At 41.5% G+C, this 20,727-nt stretch overlaps 1 protein-coding gene across 1 annotated transcript in view; it reads left to right on the top strand.

Moving 5' to 3' along the window:
• Nucleotides 1-14,492, top strand: part of LOC308288920 (leucine zipper protein 2-like) — a gene marked incomplete at both ends in the record, with an annotated part of 165,027 nt that extends 150,535 nt beyond the window's left edge. The window contains 4 exons of the mRNA XM_080730394.1: nucleotides 4,496-4,570; nucleotides 5,182-5,352; nucleotides 13,430-13,534; nucleotides 14,454-14,492. Coding sequence (XP_080586520.1) covers nucleotides 4,496-4,570; nucleotides 5,182-5,352; nucleotides 13,430-13,534; nucleotides 14,454-14,492 — 390 coding nt within the window. The remainder of the gene's footprint in view (nucleotides 1-4,495; nucleotides 4,571-5,181; nucleotides 5,353-13,429; nucleotides 13,535-14,453) is intronic.
• Between the last annotated feature and the right edge of the window lie 6,235 nt (nucleotides 14,493-20,727).

Genomic DNA, 20,727 nt, shown 5'->3' with positions numbered 1-20,727 from the left:
TACCCTGAGGTGCGTTCACCACTGAAATTAATACTTTTCTATGAGGAAAAATCCCAGTAGGAATCAAAGGTCAGATACTGTAACCGTACCTCTGTCCGAAGACATTGCAATAAAAATGAGACATTGAATGCAAAATTATCAAATTTTCAGCTTTGTTTGCTCCGGGATGTTTGGCCTTGGGTGTTTATGGATGGAAGCCAGCGTTGTGCATCACTTCAATAGGCCAATAAAACATGCTCTATAAACATTCACAATACAATACCCAGGTGGTCAGGAAGGCCAATATGGTGTAGAGATGTGTGTGTAAAATCTCATCTGCAATTATGAGTTCCACGCCTAATGCTCAAGTATTGCAAGAGAGAGCTACTCCCATAGAGCTAATACTCCCATAGACTGTAAACTAATAATATTCATATAATATTCAATCATTTATTTCCAAAAAACAAGTTTTGATTTTTTTTAGCTCAGAGATAATTGTAGCGATAACCCTTGTAATCGGGCAACCAGTAGTTCCAAACAACACGCTGTATCAACTCCTTTTTTTACCGCTTTTTCTCCCCAATTCAGTCATTATTATGCCGGTTTCGCAAAGGTTCCTCACAACACACTTTTCTGTGTTGTCACTGCTGTCGTACTGGCTCACCTGCCAGTGAGGAGCCCCCACCGTGAGGACGTAGAGCCTTCGTCCTACTCCTCCCGCCCCCAACACTCCCTGCTGACAGGTGCCTCCCCAGCCCATACATGCAATGACCATTATCATCCTCCCCCGCCTTGCTTCCCTCCCCCCAAACACGGGCCAATTGTGTTTGTGTAGACCAGTGGTTTTCATCAAGGTCCATTATTTATTCGGCATTTGAGCCACGGACCCCCATTTGATGGATTATATGATGTCATTTAATCACTGTTTTTGGATCGGCACTTTTGACCCACTCCAGGAAGAAACTCCAAATACAAAGGGAATACATAATTGCTGATAACAACCACACCAGGGGGTCTAATGAAGTACTGTCAACCTCCTAGACACATGAAAACCAGAAAAAGTACAAAACTATGGCACCGCCTCTTTAAAGATGTATAAGGGTCCATTTGGCTTCCAACTCTACATTGTTTAGCTGGGGACCCCCTTAAGGACCACTGGTTGAGAACCACTGGCAGAGGCACTCGAAAAAGCTGAATGCACCACGGTGGTTTCGAACCGACAACCTCTGCAGTGGTGGGCCGGCACTTTAGTCGTGCGCCACCCAAGCACCCATCTGAAGTGCTCTAAATGCGGGTATCTGTTCTTAAAGCACAAACAATGCATGAACCATGTGATTACGGTGAGATCAGAGAGTGTCGTCACTCTCTCTTTCTGTGTGACACTGTCTCAATACGCAATAAAGTCTTCAGCGTTAGTTTAACTCTGAGTGTACAAAGGTAACCTAATGGAAACATAAGGTTCCATTGTTTTTACATTTGTACTAAAGGAGTTACAATTGGATTAATTATCACTGAGGCTTTTACTTTCCATTGTAATAATCAGATCACTGAACAGCGTTAATTGTTGAGCATATTGTTCAGTTCATTGTTGTATTTTAATCAAAATTCCACTTTAGTCAATTTGGTTATGTTGGGGGAGTTCAACTAATTATCAAAGTAATTAATGTAAAAATGTGTCCCTGTTACTGAGATTTATGTATTTATTTTCCCAATGTGGCTCTGAATTAAAAGCAAGCAAATCATTTAATTGTCCTTTGGCTACAATTTCACCTGTATCTCTATGACATATTAATTAAGTTGTTAAGCCAATTTCATTAAATCACGTTTTAATCCTAAAATTATATTAGGCCCTCGAAAAATAGATTTTTTTTCTGTACAGCAAAACTGGAATGATAATACCTTGTGCGCTGACTCTATTGTCACGTTAATTAGATATAAAAGAACTGTAACACCCACTACTCTCCCACTCTCTCTGTAACACCCACTCTCTCCTCACTGGCCTCTCGGCATGTGCACTTAAACCTCTCCAACTGATCCAAAATGCCGCGGCAAGACTGGTCTTCAACCAGCCAAAATTCTCACATGTCTCCCCCCTTCTCCGCTCCCTCAACTGGCTCCCGGTTGCGGCTCGCACTGAATACAAAACACTGATGCTGACCTTCAAAGCAGCCAAAGGTACGGCTCCTCCATACCTCCAAAACCTGATCAACCCCTACAACCCCACCCGTTCGCTCAGATCAGCCAACACAGGGATGCTGACAGCAGAACCCTCGCTAAAAACCCCAGGACAAAAGTCCACTCGTCCTCGACAATTTGCCCTCCAGGCCCCCGAACTGTGGAATAAACTCCCTTACGCACTTAGAACAACAGACTCACTCCCCGAGTCCCTAGCTTCCGCCGTGGACTGAAGACTCACATCTTCAGACTCCACCTAGCACTACTGAAACACTCAATGACCTTACATGAAGCTAGTTAGCATCTTTTAGGTTTTTAGAAAGTTTTTTTGGAGTGGTGAAAGCACTCCCAATAGACAGGTATGTCCGTGGGTGGCTGGGTGGCTGGGTGGCTGGGTGGCTGGGTGGCTGGCTGGCCGTGTCCGTAGCCTGGCAATACCTTGAGTGGCCACACACAACACACTAGTTAAAGGAGGGGCGCTGTTTTGTGCAGGCCAGGCACACTCAACACACACACACACATACACGCACGCACGCACGCACGTACGCACGCACGCTGCTCAGATTCACCACTCCACTTCGAACCGAGGTTTGATTTTTACTGATTATATTGTTTTTCTAGATTGATATTCATATGCATTTGTTATATTGTTGTTGATGTTCTGACATATTATCTTGTTTATTATAGTGATGTATTATCTGCTTATTGTAAGTCGCTTTGGATTAAAAGCGTAAACTGTAAACTGTAAACTGTAACTACTGTATACTGTACTCCCCTGGATGAGGCCCTGGGTTCATGGATTCACTGCAGGCTTTAGTGCTTTAACTATTGACAAATAGCAGACATACAAGCTCACAGCGAGCTTGTAGATCTGCTATTTTTGAAAATCGTGAAAAAGTCTTTGCATATTTAAAATCCTTCTAAGGTTTTATGTTTCTATGTCAGTGGTGCTCAAACTTTTTAATGTGAAGGACCCCCGAAATGATATGTATTTGGCCACGGACCCCCATCTCAATACGTTTAGTTCCAGGGAAGCCCCTAGAAGCGAAATTTGAAATTTGAACTTTTCAAAAATAGCAGATCTACAAGCTCGCAGCACGGCACTTGGTGCCGCGCTGTGTGCTTGTATAGATATATATTTTTCAATAGCTAAAGTATAACATAATTCCAGGCCCCCTCCACCTTGGGCCCTAGTAACTCAGTCCCACTCCCCCACCCTCTTGTGACGCACCTGCACCCATCATCCATTTTAAACAACGCACACTCACACACAGACGGCAGAGGAAACCGTGTAAAGTAACTAAGTACAATTACTTATAAGTACTGTACTTAAGTACACTTCTGAGGTATTTGTTCTTTAATTGAGTATTTTCTATACTTTTACTTATTTTGTTACTCCACTACATCTCAAATCCAAATATTGTTAATTTGCAGATATAAATTATAATATTATAACACATACATTAACCACTTTAGCCCTATTTTATACCTACGCTATTTTAAAATACCCAATCTACAAGCTCACTATGTGTCGCATCGTGACACGTTGTGAGCTTGTAGATCTGCTATTGTTCAATTTTGTACTTTTACTTTTGGTACTTTAAGCACATTTTGATGCCAATGCTTTCGTACTTTTACTCAAGTACATTTTGAGTACTTTTTTACTTGTAACAGAGTATGTCTACATTGCAGTATTGATACTTTTACTTTTTCCACCACTGCAAGGCACCAACCTGCACATCAGCAGCATCTAGGGGTTCAGTGTCTTGCTCAAGGACACTTTGACTCTAACTCAGGAGGAGCCCGGAATTGAACCTGGAACCTTCAGACTCCTAAGCAGCGGCTTATAATTTTAAAAATAACCTGATGTTGTTATTATTACCTTGAGCTGTGTTCACCTCTTAAATGTCAGCAGTGAAAAGGGCCAGTCACATCGCTTTCTCAAAAATAACCAATTCTACAAGCTTGCAACTCGCTTTTACAATACCAATCCATTCCCAGCCCTAGCACTTGTACACGTGTCTGTGTGTGCACGTGTACATGAGTTAGTTCAACTGAGGTTTCTCCTGAAGAAGAGTGCATGCACTGCTCTCACAGAGATTTAGAAAAGTCAGGCCAAAAGTGATGAGCAGCAGCACTAGATATAAGGGTGAATCTCAATCCTTTTGCACTTCAGAGATATTTCATTATTAATGGTGTGGTGAGAGGAGAGCAGGCATGGAGAAACGCTGTGTTTGCACAGTACAAGAAGACTCAATAGTTTCTAACGTCCATGTTATCTATCTATCTATCTATCTATCTATCTATCTATCTATCTATCTATCTATATGTCTTAATGCAGGGCCAGCAGCTAATGGACCTGGAGCACAAGCTACGCATCGCAAAGGAGGAGCTGGAGAAGACAGCACTCGACAAGGTGGATACAACTCACATGATAAACTGCTTTTCATGTTCATTGTTTCACGTTCTCTCATGTACTATTAGTTAGTTTTGCTTTGCAGCTAATCTCCTCTCTGTGGATAAAGCGTCTGGCTGATATCTGCTCTGTTTGGATAAAATATTAATACTGGACGTCAGACATCTGATACATTTTAATGATGGATATGTAGAAATTCATAGAGACTTTGAACAGAGAGGAATATCAATAAATACAAGCAAGATGATGAGGCTGTAGTTTGCAGCAAACTACAAAACTTGTTTTAGAACGTTAGATTTATTTTGCTTCTTTTTGACCTGCAAAAGACGACACATTTAAACATTTTTGGAGTATGCTGCTTTAGACTTTCAAAACATTTCTGAAATCTTTTGAAAGTATACAATAATATGATGTCTCATACCACAATATCAGTATTATATCAACATATTGCCAAGCCCTTGTTACCTTCTAGATTCTGTTCTTTTAGGCAGGCTATGTATAATGGAGTACAAATGAGGTTTAAATCCCTCACAGTTGATGGACAGATGAGAAGGGCACATATATAAAACCCAGAATAATCCTCTTGTGTATAATCTTGTTTTATGTCACAGGAGTCTCAGCTGAAAGCGTTGAAGGACACGGTTCATATCTGCTTCTCAGCCGTGCTTCACAACCAGCCCAGCAGCGCTCACAGATTCCCCTTGTCCACCTCGCCTCACATGCTGAGATACCCCTCTCTACTCAACAGCTCCAGAGTCACCTTTCAACAACCTCACGCCAAGGTACAAAACCCATTTAGGCCAAGAATAATTTAATGCTTTAACTATTGAAAAATAGCAGATATATACAAGCTCACTCAATGCTGCACTGTGAGCTTGTAGATCTGCTATTTGTTTTTTAATTGGGATTTTTGTTGCTTCTGAGGTTCCCTGGATCCTGGAACAACATATTTTGAGATGGGGTCCGCAGCCAAATGTCATTTTGGGGCTCCTTGACATGAAAAGGTTTGAGAACCACTGATTTAGAAGAAGTATTTAGAAGATATTCATAGAATCAGGTAAAACATATTCAAAGACTTGCACAAAATGTTCACGATTCTTAAAAATGTTAAAATAGTTAAATCTAAAGTGTCACAGATTTGTGGGTCTAAATGGGTTAACCTCTTAAACCCACTATAAAGTCAAGGTACTGTACAATCATTCAACATAAACCCTGGTGTCCAATTCTGGACATAACACAATTAGCAATTCGGGGAAATTCAAGTATGGTCCATTCAACTCAGAAAAAGGTTACTCTAGATGAAATAAAGCTGGACAAGAACAATAGTCTGATTGCCCTATAGGCAAACACACTAATTATTAGCCTGTAAACAGACAAATCCGCCTGGGCAAAATACATTAATTTGCCCTTGGCGGATTTGGGTCTGGCACCACTCAATTGTCAATCCATTTTCTCACCCCGAAGAGTTGGGTTACCAATCAGGGTCCAGTATTGGTCTGGTCTAACCAATTGTGTCCTGAGCCATTTTTTTTAACCCGCCCCTTGGAAAAAACCTTCCATATAGAAGTACCAGACTCATATCCACGCAGTGATATAGTCTGGCTACGCGAGCCTAACTCATTATCACCTCCCATTGAAGACACTGTTTGTCACTGATGCACCAAGCATCATTCTACTGTACATACATAATATACATATAGTAAATGGTCCATGTCAAAATCACTAATAAATAAAATAGTCAGGCAAACACGATTTCAGAAATGTGTCCAATTCTGGGTAAATCATAACGCAATTATCAGCTCCCACGCTGTTACTCACTCAGGCAAGAGTCAGGAAAACACAATTTCAGACAGTTTTCAGAATAATAACATGTTGAAACCAAGTAGCAGTCATAATAATTTATGTCATTCTTTTCACTCCCTGGTTCTATAGCTGTGGGAGTAAGACACAAATATAATGGAGTTTCTGTATACTGTATTAGAGGACTTTGTTTTGCATGAAATTATGAAGTTAATTGCTTACACACTTAGTTTGGAACTCTTCAAAGTTAATGTCACCGAGGGCTTCACAGAACACCCACACATTCATATTTTTTTTAAAGAACAAAACAAAGCTTAAAGTCAAGAATATAAATATGATTACTGTATACTGTAGGCTACTTTGAACTCAATATTGCGCAGTATTGTACAGTCATTTGAGGACAAACACAAAACCTAATTACAAAACACACAAACACAAATGAATACATTTTATAATTTACAGTAATTCTAGGGTGTCAGTAATTTTGCATCTTGTCTTTATAGGTAATCGTATAAATGCTGAAAGAAAGTGCTATTTAAAATCTACTGTAAAAAAAACTAAAACTACTGTCACACATGATGCTTTTCCTCAGCCATTTCACTGAACCGTACAGACTTTCAAAGTGGAATTGAAATGTGCTGAATATACACCTATACTACTGTTATTACATTTGTTTCTTGAATATAGTGTATGTATACCATCACTGGCTCCCTGTTCCCTGCCAAGCAGTGCCATGTAAGCCTTAATCAGAGACTGTGTTGAGTTTTACTTCAGAACATCAGACACATTTAAATCATAGAGTCAGCCCCAGCGCTTCAGCGTCTCATCAACTGAACCTGATGCACTGTTTTGTCTCTCTATAAGAGGCTTTTCTCTCCTTGATTCATTCAGAATTTACTCTGCCGTTTCCTTGAATGCCTCACAGCTTTGACACACCAGCCAAAGAGCCTTTTCTAACAGTTCTGCATGTTCTGATCACACTCCAGTGCCACCATATCCAACTGCCATCCCCTGGTGCAGTACCACTGCATCCAATAGGCCTGTAACGATTCACTCAACTCTTGATACGATTTGAATCACGATACTAGGTTCACAATAAGATTTTTGACGATTTTTAAACACATTTATTTTCCAGACCAATATGACCAAAACTTATTTTCTAAATACTGTTTTCTCTTATCCTCTTTTCAATACAGTAGCAAATAAATGTAAAATATATATTTTTTAATCTTACAAATATCCTGTACTGTGTTATTTTTTTACGCGCCCTCTGCTGTTTGCATCGCTTTACATTTTTCATCAAATAGACTTAGATTGTCACCAGTTTGAATCGATTTTAATCTTGTAGTATCGTTACAGTAAAATCCAGTGCATAACTCCTGACCAGGAAGATGTCAACTTCCTGCTTCTGCTTCCAACTAAAGAAATACATCATCGGAACCACTCTATAACAACCATAAAGAAGGCCAGCTCAGTTGTTGGCCTCCAAATGGAGGGTCTGCAGTCAGTTGTAGAAAGGAGGATAAGGGACAAACTAAATTCCATCCTGGTTAACCCCTCCTATCCACTCTATGGTGATATGCAGGAGAGGAAGAGCACTTTCAGCCAGAGGCTCACTTTCCCCCCGAAAATGCACACAGAGCGGTATAAACGCTCTTTCTTGCCAACTGCCATCAGACTGTATAATGTACATGTATAAGAAACTCTCTCCCTTACGCATAGTCATGGATCAACTCAGGTCTATTGTGTTTGTGTCCATGTGTTTGTTGTGTCCTCGTTTTGTCCAGTAGTTTATAGTCGGGGATCCACATACCCAAAAGCTCAAGGAATAGGGTACCTGTTATGTTCTGCCGCACTTTTTATTTCTGTTTTATCTATTAGTTTGGTCATTATGGTCCACAGAATGACAGGCCTGCTCTGCCGGAAACATTGTGAAAAAAAGTTATGGACATTTTTATATTCACTGTCCCATTGAATCCACTACACTGCTTTAAGTAGCATGTGAGGGGTTAAACTGGAGGGTTTTCATGATTCTGAATCCATTGCAAGCATTTGTTTTGCACAAAAAACATTCCTTGGGCTAGAAAACGAACCAACAAAACTTTGAAAAGTGATAACTCATCACTGTGACGACTGAAAAGTGATGACTCATCACTTTTCACACTTTTGTTGGTCCATTTTCTAGCCCAAGGAATGTTTTTTGTGCAAAAAAAATGTTTGCAATCGATTCAGATTCATGAAAACACTCCAGTTTGACCCCTCACATGCTACTTAAAGCAGATTTTTTCGTTTTTATAATATATTTCCTTTCCTGTGTAGTGGATTCAATGGGAGAGTGAATAGCAGACCTCTCATTCTGTGGACCTTAAAGTTATACTATGTAACTTTTTTAATAAAACAAATCTTAAAATTGTCCTAACTATTAAATCGCTTAAGTTTTAGAACACCCACTCCGTTAATTTCAGCCCCAAAAGCCTTTTCTTTATATATTTTCTACATACCCATGACAGGGGCTGTATTTCCCGGCAAAATGATGTCATCTCCCACATGATACACTACCGGCCAATCACAGCGCCGATCATACACCACCGGCCAATCACAGCGAGTCTTGTGTCTCTTCAGAAAATAGCTTCCCTCACAACTGTGTTTACATTGGTGAAGCAATCTTGCATGCTACTCCCTCAATCCTGGTCTAAAAATGACGGGAGACGGCTCTATGGATTCGTATCGGCGAGGCGGAGGTGGTCGCGGCGGCCGCGGTGGTCCGCGGACCCCCGTTCCGGTGGTTCGCGGCGAAAAAGCAATACCGCTACTGACCACTAGTTGAGCAGCTTCCACAGTACAGCTTTAATGACCAAACGAATAGATACAACAGAAATAAAAAGTGCGGCAGAACATCACAGGTCCTCTCCCATTTTGAGGGACTGGATCCCCGGCTATTATCTATGTATTGTCACGCTATGCTGCTGTAACACCTTAATTTCCCTACGGGATTAATAAAGCATATCTCATCTCATCTCATCTCATCTCATCCACCAATGTCCCCAGTGTAGCACCACCTACCAAGCAGTGTTAATGTAATGAACATCGTACATCCATAGAGCTCAAATCCTGTCAAGTGTTCACCATCTCTCTTTTATATGGGAGTTCCTTGCTCCTCTTGTTATTACTGCAAAGCCCAATAAAACAGCAACAATGATGTGGAGGAGACAAGAAACCACCTCACAAACCAAAAGACAAGAAAAGGAAACTCCCAGTCGGTACGAGCTGGGAGACATTTTTATGCTAATCAAGTTATTACTCCACACTTCATTAGCATACAAATAGCGCCAGTCCATTCCTGTGCAGTTGGTAGCGCTGCTATTCTCCCCGTAGCCCCAGAACTCTCTGACAGCTGATGAATCCAAAGAGGAGCTCTCATTGTGAAGATGACTGTGGAGCTCCATCTGTCCACACCGTCGGTGTGAGTTGGTGCAGCGTGCCGTTTATATCGCTGCCAAAGATGATCCAATTTAAAGACAGGAACAATCCAGACCTGAATAGCACTTACTGTGCATAAAAGTATCAAGACTCTGGGTCCCAAACCGCTCACAGAGAGGCTACTGTCAAGCTCTTGGCTCTTTGTTGGCGGGCTGTAAGCACCGTACCTCGTTATGTTCTTGAGCAGCACAGGAGACCCTGCTTGTTATGTACTGCACTGGCAGAACACAATGAAACCTGGTCCTGTTGCATATTTCCTGATCTACAATAGAAATGTAAAAAAAGAAACTGTTTTGTTTGACTTATTCATATCAATGGGGTCTGCACGGGTTATCACGAGGTCATTATTATAACACATAATGAAATAGTTTTTTGTTGGATATCTCCCAAACGATAAATGATAGAAGTTTATGAAAGGAACCGTTTTGTTTGACTAATTCATATTCGCAGGGCCTGCAAAGCGTATGATGTCATATTCTTGGAGATCAAGGCGTGCAATGTTTTGACATGACAAATATTCAGTGGCACAAACACTATACAAAAAATATAGCATTTTTACTCCAATATAATTATTTGAAAATGTACACAAAGTAACTAGTAACTAGTTACTTTGTGGGTTTTGATTATTATATATAAAAAAATAAATAAAAAAAAAACATACATTAACCACTTCAACCCTACTGTATATACATTTTGGTATTTGAATAGCCGATAGCTATATACATAGCTGATTGATCTGCTATTTTCAAAAGGGAGGACTTCTGCATATTGAGTACTTTCTACTTTTGGTATTTTAAGTATATTCTGATGCCTATACATTTGTACTTCTACTCAAGTACATTCCTTGATTAATGGACTTTTCCTTGGAACAGAGTATTTCCTAATTACAGTATTGATACTTTTACTTAAAGGGGAGAACCACCCATTTTCAACATTGAACTATGTCATTGATTTATGACATAGTTCAAGTTACTACCAAAACCTCGACAGGCTGTCTGTCCGTCAGTCTGTCCGTCAGTCTGTCAGTCTCTCTGTCACGTCACACTTTTCCCCAACTCATATCTCCGCCACCGTTGCCCAAATCCATGCCAAACTTTGCACACACCCCTCCCGGGACCCCCGGAGCTCCAGGGACCCCCAGGGACCCCCTGTCGCCGCCGCCAAAAAGTGCTAAAATGACCAATGACCACCCCAACGGGGCTGTTCACGGGGAATTCCCAGGGACCACCGACTCCTGGTGCTCTAGAATGGATGCAAAAGTGGTCGCACCCCTAGTGGAGGACCCCCGCCATTGCAGCGCACATAAAATGCCGTAAGTCGGGCTAGGAGCGACCGGGAGAGCCGGGGCCGGTACCCACACACCCGCCTCGGCGGCGCCAAGAGAGCCGTCAACATGAATCTATCCCAAATAGCGCCACCATCAGGCCCATTTTTTCAAACACATTTTTGGACACTGCTCCTACAGATTTTGCCCTAAAATCACGCAAATTGGTTCACAGTATGTCTACACTCATGTCATCAACATGGATCTGTCCCATATAGCGCCTCCATCAGGCCAATTTTTTCAAACACATTTTTGGACACTGCTCCTACAGATTTTGCCCTAAAATCACGCAAATCGGTACACAGTATGTCTACACTCATGCCATCAACATTGATCTGTCCCATATAGCGCCACCATCAGGCCGACTTTTTCAAACACATTTTTGGACACTGCCCCTACAGATTTTGCCCTAAAATTACGCAAATCGGTACACAGTATGTCTACACTCATGTCATCAACATGGATCTGTCCCATATATTTTTTCAAACACATTTTTTGGACACTGCTCCTACACATTTTGCCCTAAAATCACGCTGCGACCTGACGGTCGCGTATCTCCCGATTAGGGAGTCTTACTGGTATACCTTAGACTAGTGTTCAACACTGTTCTTGCAGTTAAAGAGTTAAACATCCATGGACGATCAACAGACAAGGACATGTATAAATATAGCAGATGATTAGGACTCATTTTTCCAGCCTGATGTATTACAGTGTATTCTGAAAATCATTTTCGCCATGAATCACAATGACACGTTGTGATTAAATTAGAAGCTATAGGTCTTCAGGTGCCTCTGGTCTGAAGCAGCAATGCAGATAAGCCATGATTAACAATACATCATTCACATTTCACTTCACAGTAAATCAACTTGCTTTGTGTCAATTGCCAAATAGAACTGATCTACAGGCAGCCTAACAATACAATGCGGTGTTAGCTCGTGAATCTCATCTTTTCGGCAAGCATGCAACACCATCATACCACATAGTATGAACTTGGCTTTGCTGTTCCTAGACCAGCGTGTTTCAAAGTGGGTTCCTTGTTGTTGTTGTTATTATCTATGTTGCTGCATTGTCTGAAGGAAGCAAGCAGAACAAAAATAAATGTTACCTGTTCCCAAGATGTAACAATAAAGTGGTGATAATATAATGGCACGTGCAAGTATCTGACAACATGTAGTCACAATACCAACTTTGATGAGGCAGTATTGCTTTGTTTAAAAAATACAAGGTTTTCTTCATTTTGAAAAATATATATATTATATATTTAGATTTTTCATTTCCTGAAAAATGAACGTTTTGTGAAATAAAATGTTGCCAACCAATCATCAAGGACGATGATACACGAAAGAAGAAGAACGTTTTGGAGTTAGCTGGTTTCTGCCTGACAGCAGAGATAAGCTAAACTAGTAAGACGCCTCAGGGTGACAAGCGACCTCGACCTAAATGGCGAGGCCGCGCCATGTCTTGGCCGTCTGTCCAGTAATGTACATATCCGTCCAGTTACCCATGAGATCCATATACTGTATATGGAGATATGCTGTGAGACCGCATGCTTACTCAGTTATTCATTATGTGAGAATCCTATGACGTCTATCACATCTGACATCATACATACAATCCCTTTCATGCCCATACTTGGAGATCCCTGTCTGAACCAGCCACACAGATATGGGCTGTCTGTCTTCCTCCATATATGGGCATTCCCATATGAAGTCCTGTTAGATATGGGCTTAATATTGATGACATCAGGGATCTCCATATGTGGGCATAAAAGTGATTCTGTTAGAGTGGTTCCCATGACATCACAACATACAATCCATTTTATGCCCATACATGGAGATCCCTGTCTGATCCCTGTCTGAACCAGCCACACCACTGTGATGTCACCTGTTTATGCACATATATGGAGATCCCTGCTCTGAGTATCTGACATCACCGTGATGTCACCTGCGATGTCACAGTGATGGAGAGATGTGTCAGGGGAACCACAGTTTCCATAGTTAAGGTAATATCCTTTTAATTTTAAAGACTTAATCGCTCTCTCTATACTGTAGCTCAGTCAACCAATATTTAGTTGAAATTAGCCAAACCACAAGATCATAACGTGTCGCGTTGCAACAAATTATAAACCTTTTGGGCGATCTTCCCCCAGAACAGGGATGCTAGGGTTCAGGTGGTTAACTAGAAGCTGTGAGTGACCGCTTTCTCTGCTGTGTTACTAATCATCAAAACAACTTGTTTCTCTCTTTTCTCCACAGGATATCTCTAAAGTTCAGAGAATTGTCACATCCAGTAAATTGCCCGTGAACCCGGGGGTAATGAGGAGAGAGGAGGAAGGAAGCCAGAAGTGCCAGATGGATTCAGTAAGTAATTAAACTGTAATAGTCTATGTGTGACCCTGGGACTGCAGGCGTCAGGGTCGCGTGCTCATTAGGGGTGGGACGATATTGCTATCTCACGATACGATATCTATCACGATATTAGGCTCTCGATAACAATAATATCACGATATTCGATATATTGCGATATTCGATATATTGCAAGAAATGTCATCAACGATATATCACGATATTTGTAACTGAAAATGAAAAATAACCATAAAAGGCAAAACTCTGGAATTATACATGTATTCCATTAATCTTACAAGATTATTTTATAAATCGGCTAATAAGTAAATTAATCTTGCCTCCTCAAACAACAAACACTGCAACTTTGTAACCTGCCCACAATTTGTCTGTCCAGCACAACAATGGGTATAGGCCTACTAACTAATCAATCCATAACTAAAAAGCATTTAGTGAAATGTAGCCTAATTGTCAAGAAACACACAGCCTAAAATAAGATTGACACATGTAAAAAATGTGCAAAATACATTTACAGGAGGAAAAATTATTTCTCAATAGTGAGAGTGCAAGTAACCAATTTGTTTCATGTTCTTATTGCTTTGATAATAATACAATAAAATACAATGAAGTTAAATCCATATCAGTGGTGAGGATGTATGAATAAATACAATAACATGAGGGAGATCGAGGCAAAGGGGGAACATCATTGTGTTTGAGTATGCGTGTGTGTCTGTATCACTTCCATTCATTATATTAACGTGGCTGTGTATATTGTGCATTTGTGTATTGTAATGGTGGCTGCATGTGTAGGCTTACAGTACAGTAGCCTATGTGTGTGTCCACTGACTAAACACAAACAGAGTTGTGTTGCTCAAAGTAACTTCACCTTGTTGTTATCCTCCTCTCCATTCCTCCTCTCTGCCCCTCTGATGGTCAGAGAGCGCAGCTGACAGTCTGCGACTGGACTCTGGTCTGACTCAACGTAACTTTCACACTCTCTTCCTTACATGTGCATAATACTGCCACTACTGTCTCATTTATCTCACTAGCGCCCCCACTACAAACAGTGCAGGCGGCTGGCGGTAATGCAGTACTGCACCATTACAGTAGGTTAAATGGGAAATCCCTGGTGTTATGAAAAGTCGATATTTGCCGGCAATTTATCGATAATTATCGCGGGAGGTAATACCGCGATATATCGCCATATCGATATTTCGTCCCAGGCCTAGTGCTCATTGATTTCCCCTTTAAAGCTTCCATCAGGAATCACTGTTGGTTTGATAAAGGAAGACATTTTTAGGGGAGCGTTCCCTGAGAAGCATCATCATCATCATCATCATCATCATCATCATCATCATCATCATCAATCATCATTATTATTTCACTTTTCACATTCTCACAAAGAGAGGTGGCTGAGCAACAGTGGATCTGATTATGTTAGTCAGTAAGAAAGACGACAGCCTCCCTCTGGCAGATTCACTGAGGATTAAAGCTTCTTTTAGATAATTTATCACTTGAGTTCCTTGCTCAGGGGCACAGTGAAGAAACACTTCACCTTTTACATTTTTTTTCTCCCTGTGGTCCCAAGTATTTTTCTCTAGCTGTCTGGCAACCACCACTCACACTTTTAAAAAGGCTGTTTAACCACTTGCCGAACATTCAGCTTAAAGCAAATTAGCTATTTGTGGTGACGACATTTTGTGTAGAGGGGAAATAAGTGGTGGCCGCGTATAGACCCCTGAGGGACTCTCACTAGAGTGGTTAGTGTCCAATGCATTCTCACACAAGTCACACCCTCGTCACAATGGGTGACGAGCTGGGGCAGGATTTGAGTATGCCAGAATAGTATGGATGACGGAACATAACGCAAAGTATTCTAAGTAAAAAATAAAAAAGCCAAGCTGACAACATGTGGCAGTGTGAAGGCAGAGTGAGCTTGAAGATATGCTATTTCTTTGCCAAATGTTTGGCTATCATGCTTGCCTAGAATAGGGATGCTATAAGGTTCAAGTCGTTAAGCCATATTTTGAACATTTCCGCTCATGATGGCTTGCTCAAAATAGGCAGGTTTAAAGGTTATGAAGACAACGCTGGATGGCTTGTGTCATGGTTTAATGACATGTCACAAACTGGACAGGAAACAGGTTCCATAGGGCTCCTTGTCATTGGCTCATCAGTAACTACAGATTTGAGTCTGGTAGCCATGGGAGACAGACAGTGCAGTCCACAGACAGGGTCATGGGAGACAGACAGTGCAGTCCACAGACAGGGTCATGGGAGACAGACAGTGCAGTCCACAGACTTGGTCATGGGAGACAGACAGTGCAGTCCAGAGACAGGGCCATGGGAGACAGACAGTGCAGTCCAGAGACAGGGCCATGGGAGACAGACAGTGCAGTCCACAGACAGGGTCATGGGAGACAGACAGACAGACAGACAGACAGACAGACAGACAGACAGACAGACAGACAGACAGACAGACAGACAGACAGACAGACAGACAATACAGTCCACAGGGACTCCATCCAGACAGGAAATTACCCTCACAGGAGAGCCTGTCACACAGATTGTCCCTTAATGAAACTGTGCCTGAAGACGATGTTGGCTGGTTTCCAATTATTGATGATATAACTTTAGTCAGGCCTGTAGGAAGCAGGATCCTGCAGCAAGAGGCTGAAGCAGCGCTGTGACATACTGTAGATAAGAAGAGACATTATGTGAAACAGAGTCTCAGATATATTTACACATGTGCTCTGTCTGAGCGCTGCAGTGCCCGACTCCATCACTAGAACAAACACAGAGCCAGCTTAAACGCCATAGAATCACACCAGACATTTCAAAATGTAATACCATAGGCCTTCTGCAGTTGTGAGGACGATTTTGTTTTATTAAAGACAAGTTCCACAAGGCAACTTGTGTAAGTTGACAGTAATCTCTACACTGTCTTTTATATTTGTACTTGTCTTACCTGTATTGGTTGGTTTCATCCTTACTGTGGTGTTTCCTTCAGGATGAATAAAGGGCTGTCCATCTATCTATCTATCTGTTTAAGTGCTGTCACAGAGCTGACTGCATTCACCGTCTGTCTGTGTTCTTTCTTTAGAATGGAGGTCACTGCTTTCACAACCAGACACAGGACTCATCTGCAGGAAGTAAAAAGCAACTACAAGAACACCAGCAGCAACAACAATCAGAGAAACAACAACAACAACAACAACAACAACAACAACAACAACAACAACAACAACAACAACAACAACAACAACAACAACAACAACAACAACAACAACAACGACAACAACAACAACAACAGCAGCAGCAAGAAGAAGAAGAAGAACATCATCAACAACAGCAGCAACAAGTGAGGTTTAACTTGTAACTTTAGGGAAACGTTGGGCCTACTGTATCATGTGGGCCTTATGCCTTATCCCTAATCTTCTTAGGCATTTTTAATACATTAAAACACATTTCTATTTTAACACTGTGTGGCTCTGAAAGATGTAGCTATCTATGAGAGTGTGTCTTGCAGAGTTCATTTATGCAAACCGCTTGACCGATCAAGAAACGCCACATTTCTTGTGCACACATACAATTTGTTCTATACAATTCTTTTAAATATTTAACTTTGACCTATTTCTTGATAATAGTCCATAATAACCCTAGTATTTCTTTATAATGCCAAGTGTAATGGACCCTTACGGGTTCATCAGAATTTAATCACAGCGTACATCGGAGCCAAATCGCTAGTTGTTAGACCCTCCCTCACCCTTGCAGTTAGTCCAGAATGCCGCAGCTCGTCTTTTAAAAGAACAGCGAGAGCACATTAACCCCATGCTGACCTCCCTTCACTGGCTCCGCTGTGCGTTTCAGGATCGATTGTCAGATTGTATTGCTTGCTTACAGATCATTAAATGCACTACTAGAAACAAACCTCAGCAAACCTCACGATGAGACCAACGGGTCGCGGTGACCTTTTACAACCATACGTCCCAGCAAGGTCACTCAGGTCCATGACCAGTTGAGTTTGTTTGTCCCAAGGACAGGACAGGACAGGACAGGTCAGGTCAGGTCAGGTCAGGTCAGGTCAGGACAGGACAGGACAGGACAGGACAGGACAGGTCAGGTCAGGTCAGGACAGGACAGGACAGGACAGGACAGGACAGGACAGGACAGGACAGGTCAGGTCAGGTCAGGACAGGACAGGACAGGACAGGTCAGGTCAGGACAGGACAGGACAGGACAGGACAGGACAGGACAGGTCAGGACAGGTCAGGTCAGGACAGGACAGGACAGGACAGGACAGGACAGGACAGGACAGGTCAGGTCAGGTCAGGACAGGACAGGACAGGACAGGTCAGGACAGGACAGGTCAGGTCAGGTCAGGACAGGACAGGACAGGACAGGACAGGACAGGACAGGTCAAGGTTCAAGCACAGGGGAGGTTGTGCTTTTGAGGTTATAGCCTGTTTTAAACCGCTATTTAACACCTATTTTCAAGCTGTGTACAGGAGCACGTTGCACATTGTTTCCTGTAGGTCTGTTTGTTTAGCTGTGTACAGGAGCACGTTGTTCCATTGAGGTCTGCAGGGACGTGCAGAGAATGTTAGACGCGTCACGCTGTGACGCGTTGTGAGCTTGGAGGTCGGCTATTTTTGGTGCTTGATACCACACTAAACTAGTCAATACTGGAGATTGGGACGTAACGGCATGGATTTCTACACAGAGAGGGCAATTCTGTCAACGTAAGACGCTGCATTCAAGTTCAGGAGAGTTTGGACAAGGCAATTCTCTTGAATGCTGCCTTCAGTTATGGCATTGAAAGAGGGCGTTTGCATTTCTTTCACCATAGTAAAAACTGCATTCATGTTCTAGAGAGGGCACTTTTTACAGACGGGTAAAAGGCCCAAGCCCCCTTTGATGTCTATGTGTGCACATGACTGGAGGTCTGTTTGTTTTTGCCTCATGCAAAGCATTAGAACTCTGACACCTGCTCTGACACGGCTGATGCAAAAATCCAATCATTTGCAAGCAGTGAAGGAGCCTGGCGGCATCCACCAATGTGACATTATTGGTGAACACCAAACAGATGCTTTGTTGACTTTACTCCAGGCTGGGGAATTAGTCTCCTGTTCCCCTGAACATCCTTCAAACGTGTCAACACCTCAAGTAACCCCCCCCCCCATAATAAATAAATAAAAACAAAGAATCAACAATCTTACAAAATGTTGTGAGGCAATCAATTTTCTGAAGCACGTACTCTAAATGCCAGGGGGCACTTCTACAACAGAAACATCGTCAACATCGAAATTTAACCACATGCATGAACCCTAGCGTCCCTATTCTGGGCATGTCATAATAAGCGAACATTCGGCGGAAATGCAATAGGTGAACCATCTGCGAAATAAATATAACAAACAAAACAAATATAATTGTACCAATACAATGAATGTAAACACTAAGAGCTAACATGCTAATTTCTTTCATCAAGGATATCCAAATAAAACATATAGACTATGAGATGTTAAACACACTTTGTGTGCTTCATTTGCTGCCATTTAGCAATACCTTCGTACTCTCATATGCCCCTGTCTCCATAGACTTCCATGTAATTCATAGTGCACGGATCATGCACACCCATGCCTAGATAATGCACCACGTGTGTCCGGGAAATTTCCGGGTTCTACGGGCATGGCAGGGCGGTACAACAGGATTTTTCCGGGATTTTCGGCCATAGCAGCATATGAGTTAATATGTTTTTTAGTTTTTCTTCTGTATTCTATACTTAATTATAGTATTTTATCTCTCTTCTTTTGTCCATAGGGGAACAACAAGGTGGCTACATCCAATCCCAAACCAACGCAGTAAACTGGATAACACATGATTGGACAGTACTTCAGCAGGCCCCGCCTCCAGGAACCTTTTTTTTCACTTTTTTTTCTCTTTCTTTTCTTCTTCTTTCTTTTTTTTTAGACCAAGGCCCCAGGACCCGGGGAGAATTTTTTGAAGCAAAGATTTCAAAGTGGCCAAATCTGGTATTGCAAGGTTTGGCCCAAAACATGAACGAGTGAAAAGGGCTCGACGTCACAGGCTTGTGCATGGAGGAAGTTTGTGAATTAAAGACACTACCGTTGCGCGTGCAAATGGGCCCATGATTTCATCCAACCGTTAGGCCCAAGCCCGGAGAGAGGCTATATCCCTAGCGGCGTACGCTCTGGCTGAGCAACTTTCAATGAAATTAAGTGAGCGAGGATTTTGTGTCTGTCTAATTTATAGCTCAGTGCTGCAGACATTCATACCGGAGCCCTTTCAGAGGTTCAAACCACTGCAGAGAAAAAACACTTGCCAACGCTCACACAAGACTTGCAAGCTTGCAACAACTGTGTGGAGACTGTGGACAAATCTCTTAAAAGGTTGGTGTTGTCAACTCAGTTCTGAAATACATACTCTGCAATAGGGCAAATGTGCACCCTACAAAAGATTCAAAATAAATACTGGACCTTTCAAAACTAAAGCTTCAATGTTTCAACAGTTTTACTTTTTCTTTTTTGTGAAGGACAACTAAAATACAAAACAATGTTTGTAAGAGATTTTGTTTTCAACCTATCAAACTATGCAAGCATTGTTCTTTGGTTTTCTTTTTAAATCTGGCAAAACCTTAATAGGATTTTCAACCATTTGATCAGCTGTTTTTATGTTTATGTTATTATCGTTGAATATGTTCCTCCCTTCAGAAGAGGTGGAGGAGGAGGTTTTCTTTGTAGTGTAATCCAGGACGTTTTTTATTCGCTCAAGTTGGGCCGGACTGGAGTACTCAACCACATTGCTTTAGTCAAAATATAGATACGCATAGTCATATATTATTCAACTACAAGTGAAATGTGCTCCATCCAATTTGAACTTGAACTAAAGTGCTTTTAAAAATACTTGGAAATACTGGGAATGCAATAGTTCAAACCTATTTAGGCCTAGAATTATTGAATGCTTTAACCAGTGAAAAATAGCAGAGCTTGTATATATCAGCTTTTTTTGAAAAAGCTAACGTATGTAACTCTATACTATATCTGCTATTTTTCAATAGTTAAAGCATAAAATAATGATACACTATAATGTGTACCCGTTCTGAATGGGTTATTAATAATGTTTCTGTGCTTATAACTCCTTATGTACAGGAGAGCGTTCAACAAGAAGTCCTGACGGTGGAAAGTCTACGT

Source organism: Nannobrachium achirus (genome assembly GCF_963921795.1).
Source record: "Nannobrachium achirus genome assembly, chromosome: 7".
Taxonomy (NCBI): domain Eukaryota; kingdom Metazoa; phylum Chordata; class Actinopteri; order Myctophiformes; family Myctophidae; genus Nannobrachium; species Nannobrachium achirus.
This window is presented reverse-complemented; position numbering and strand designations above follow the sequence as displayed.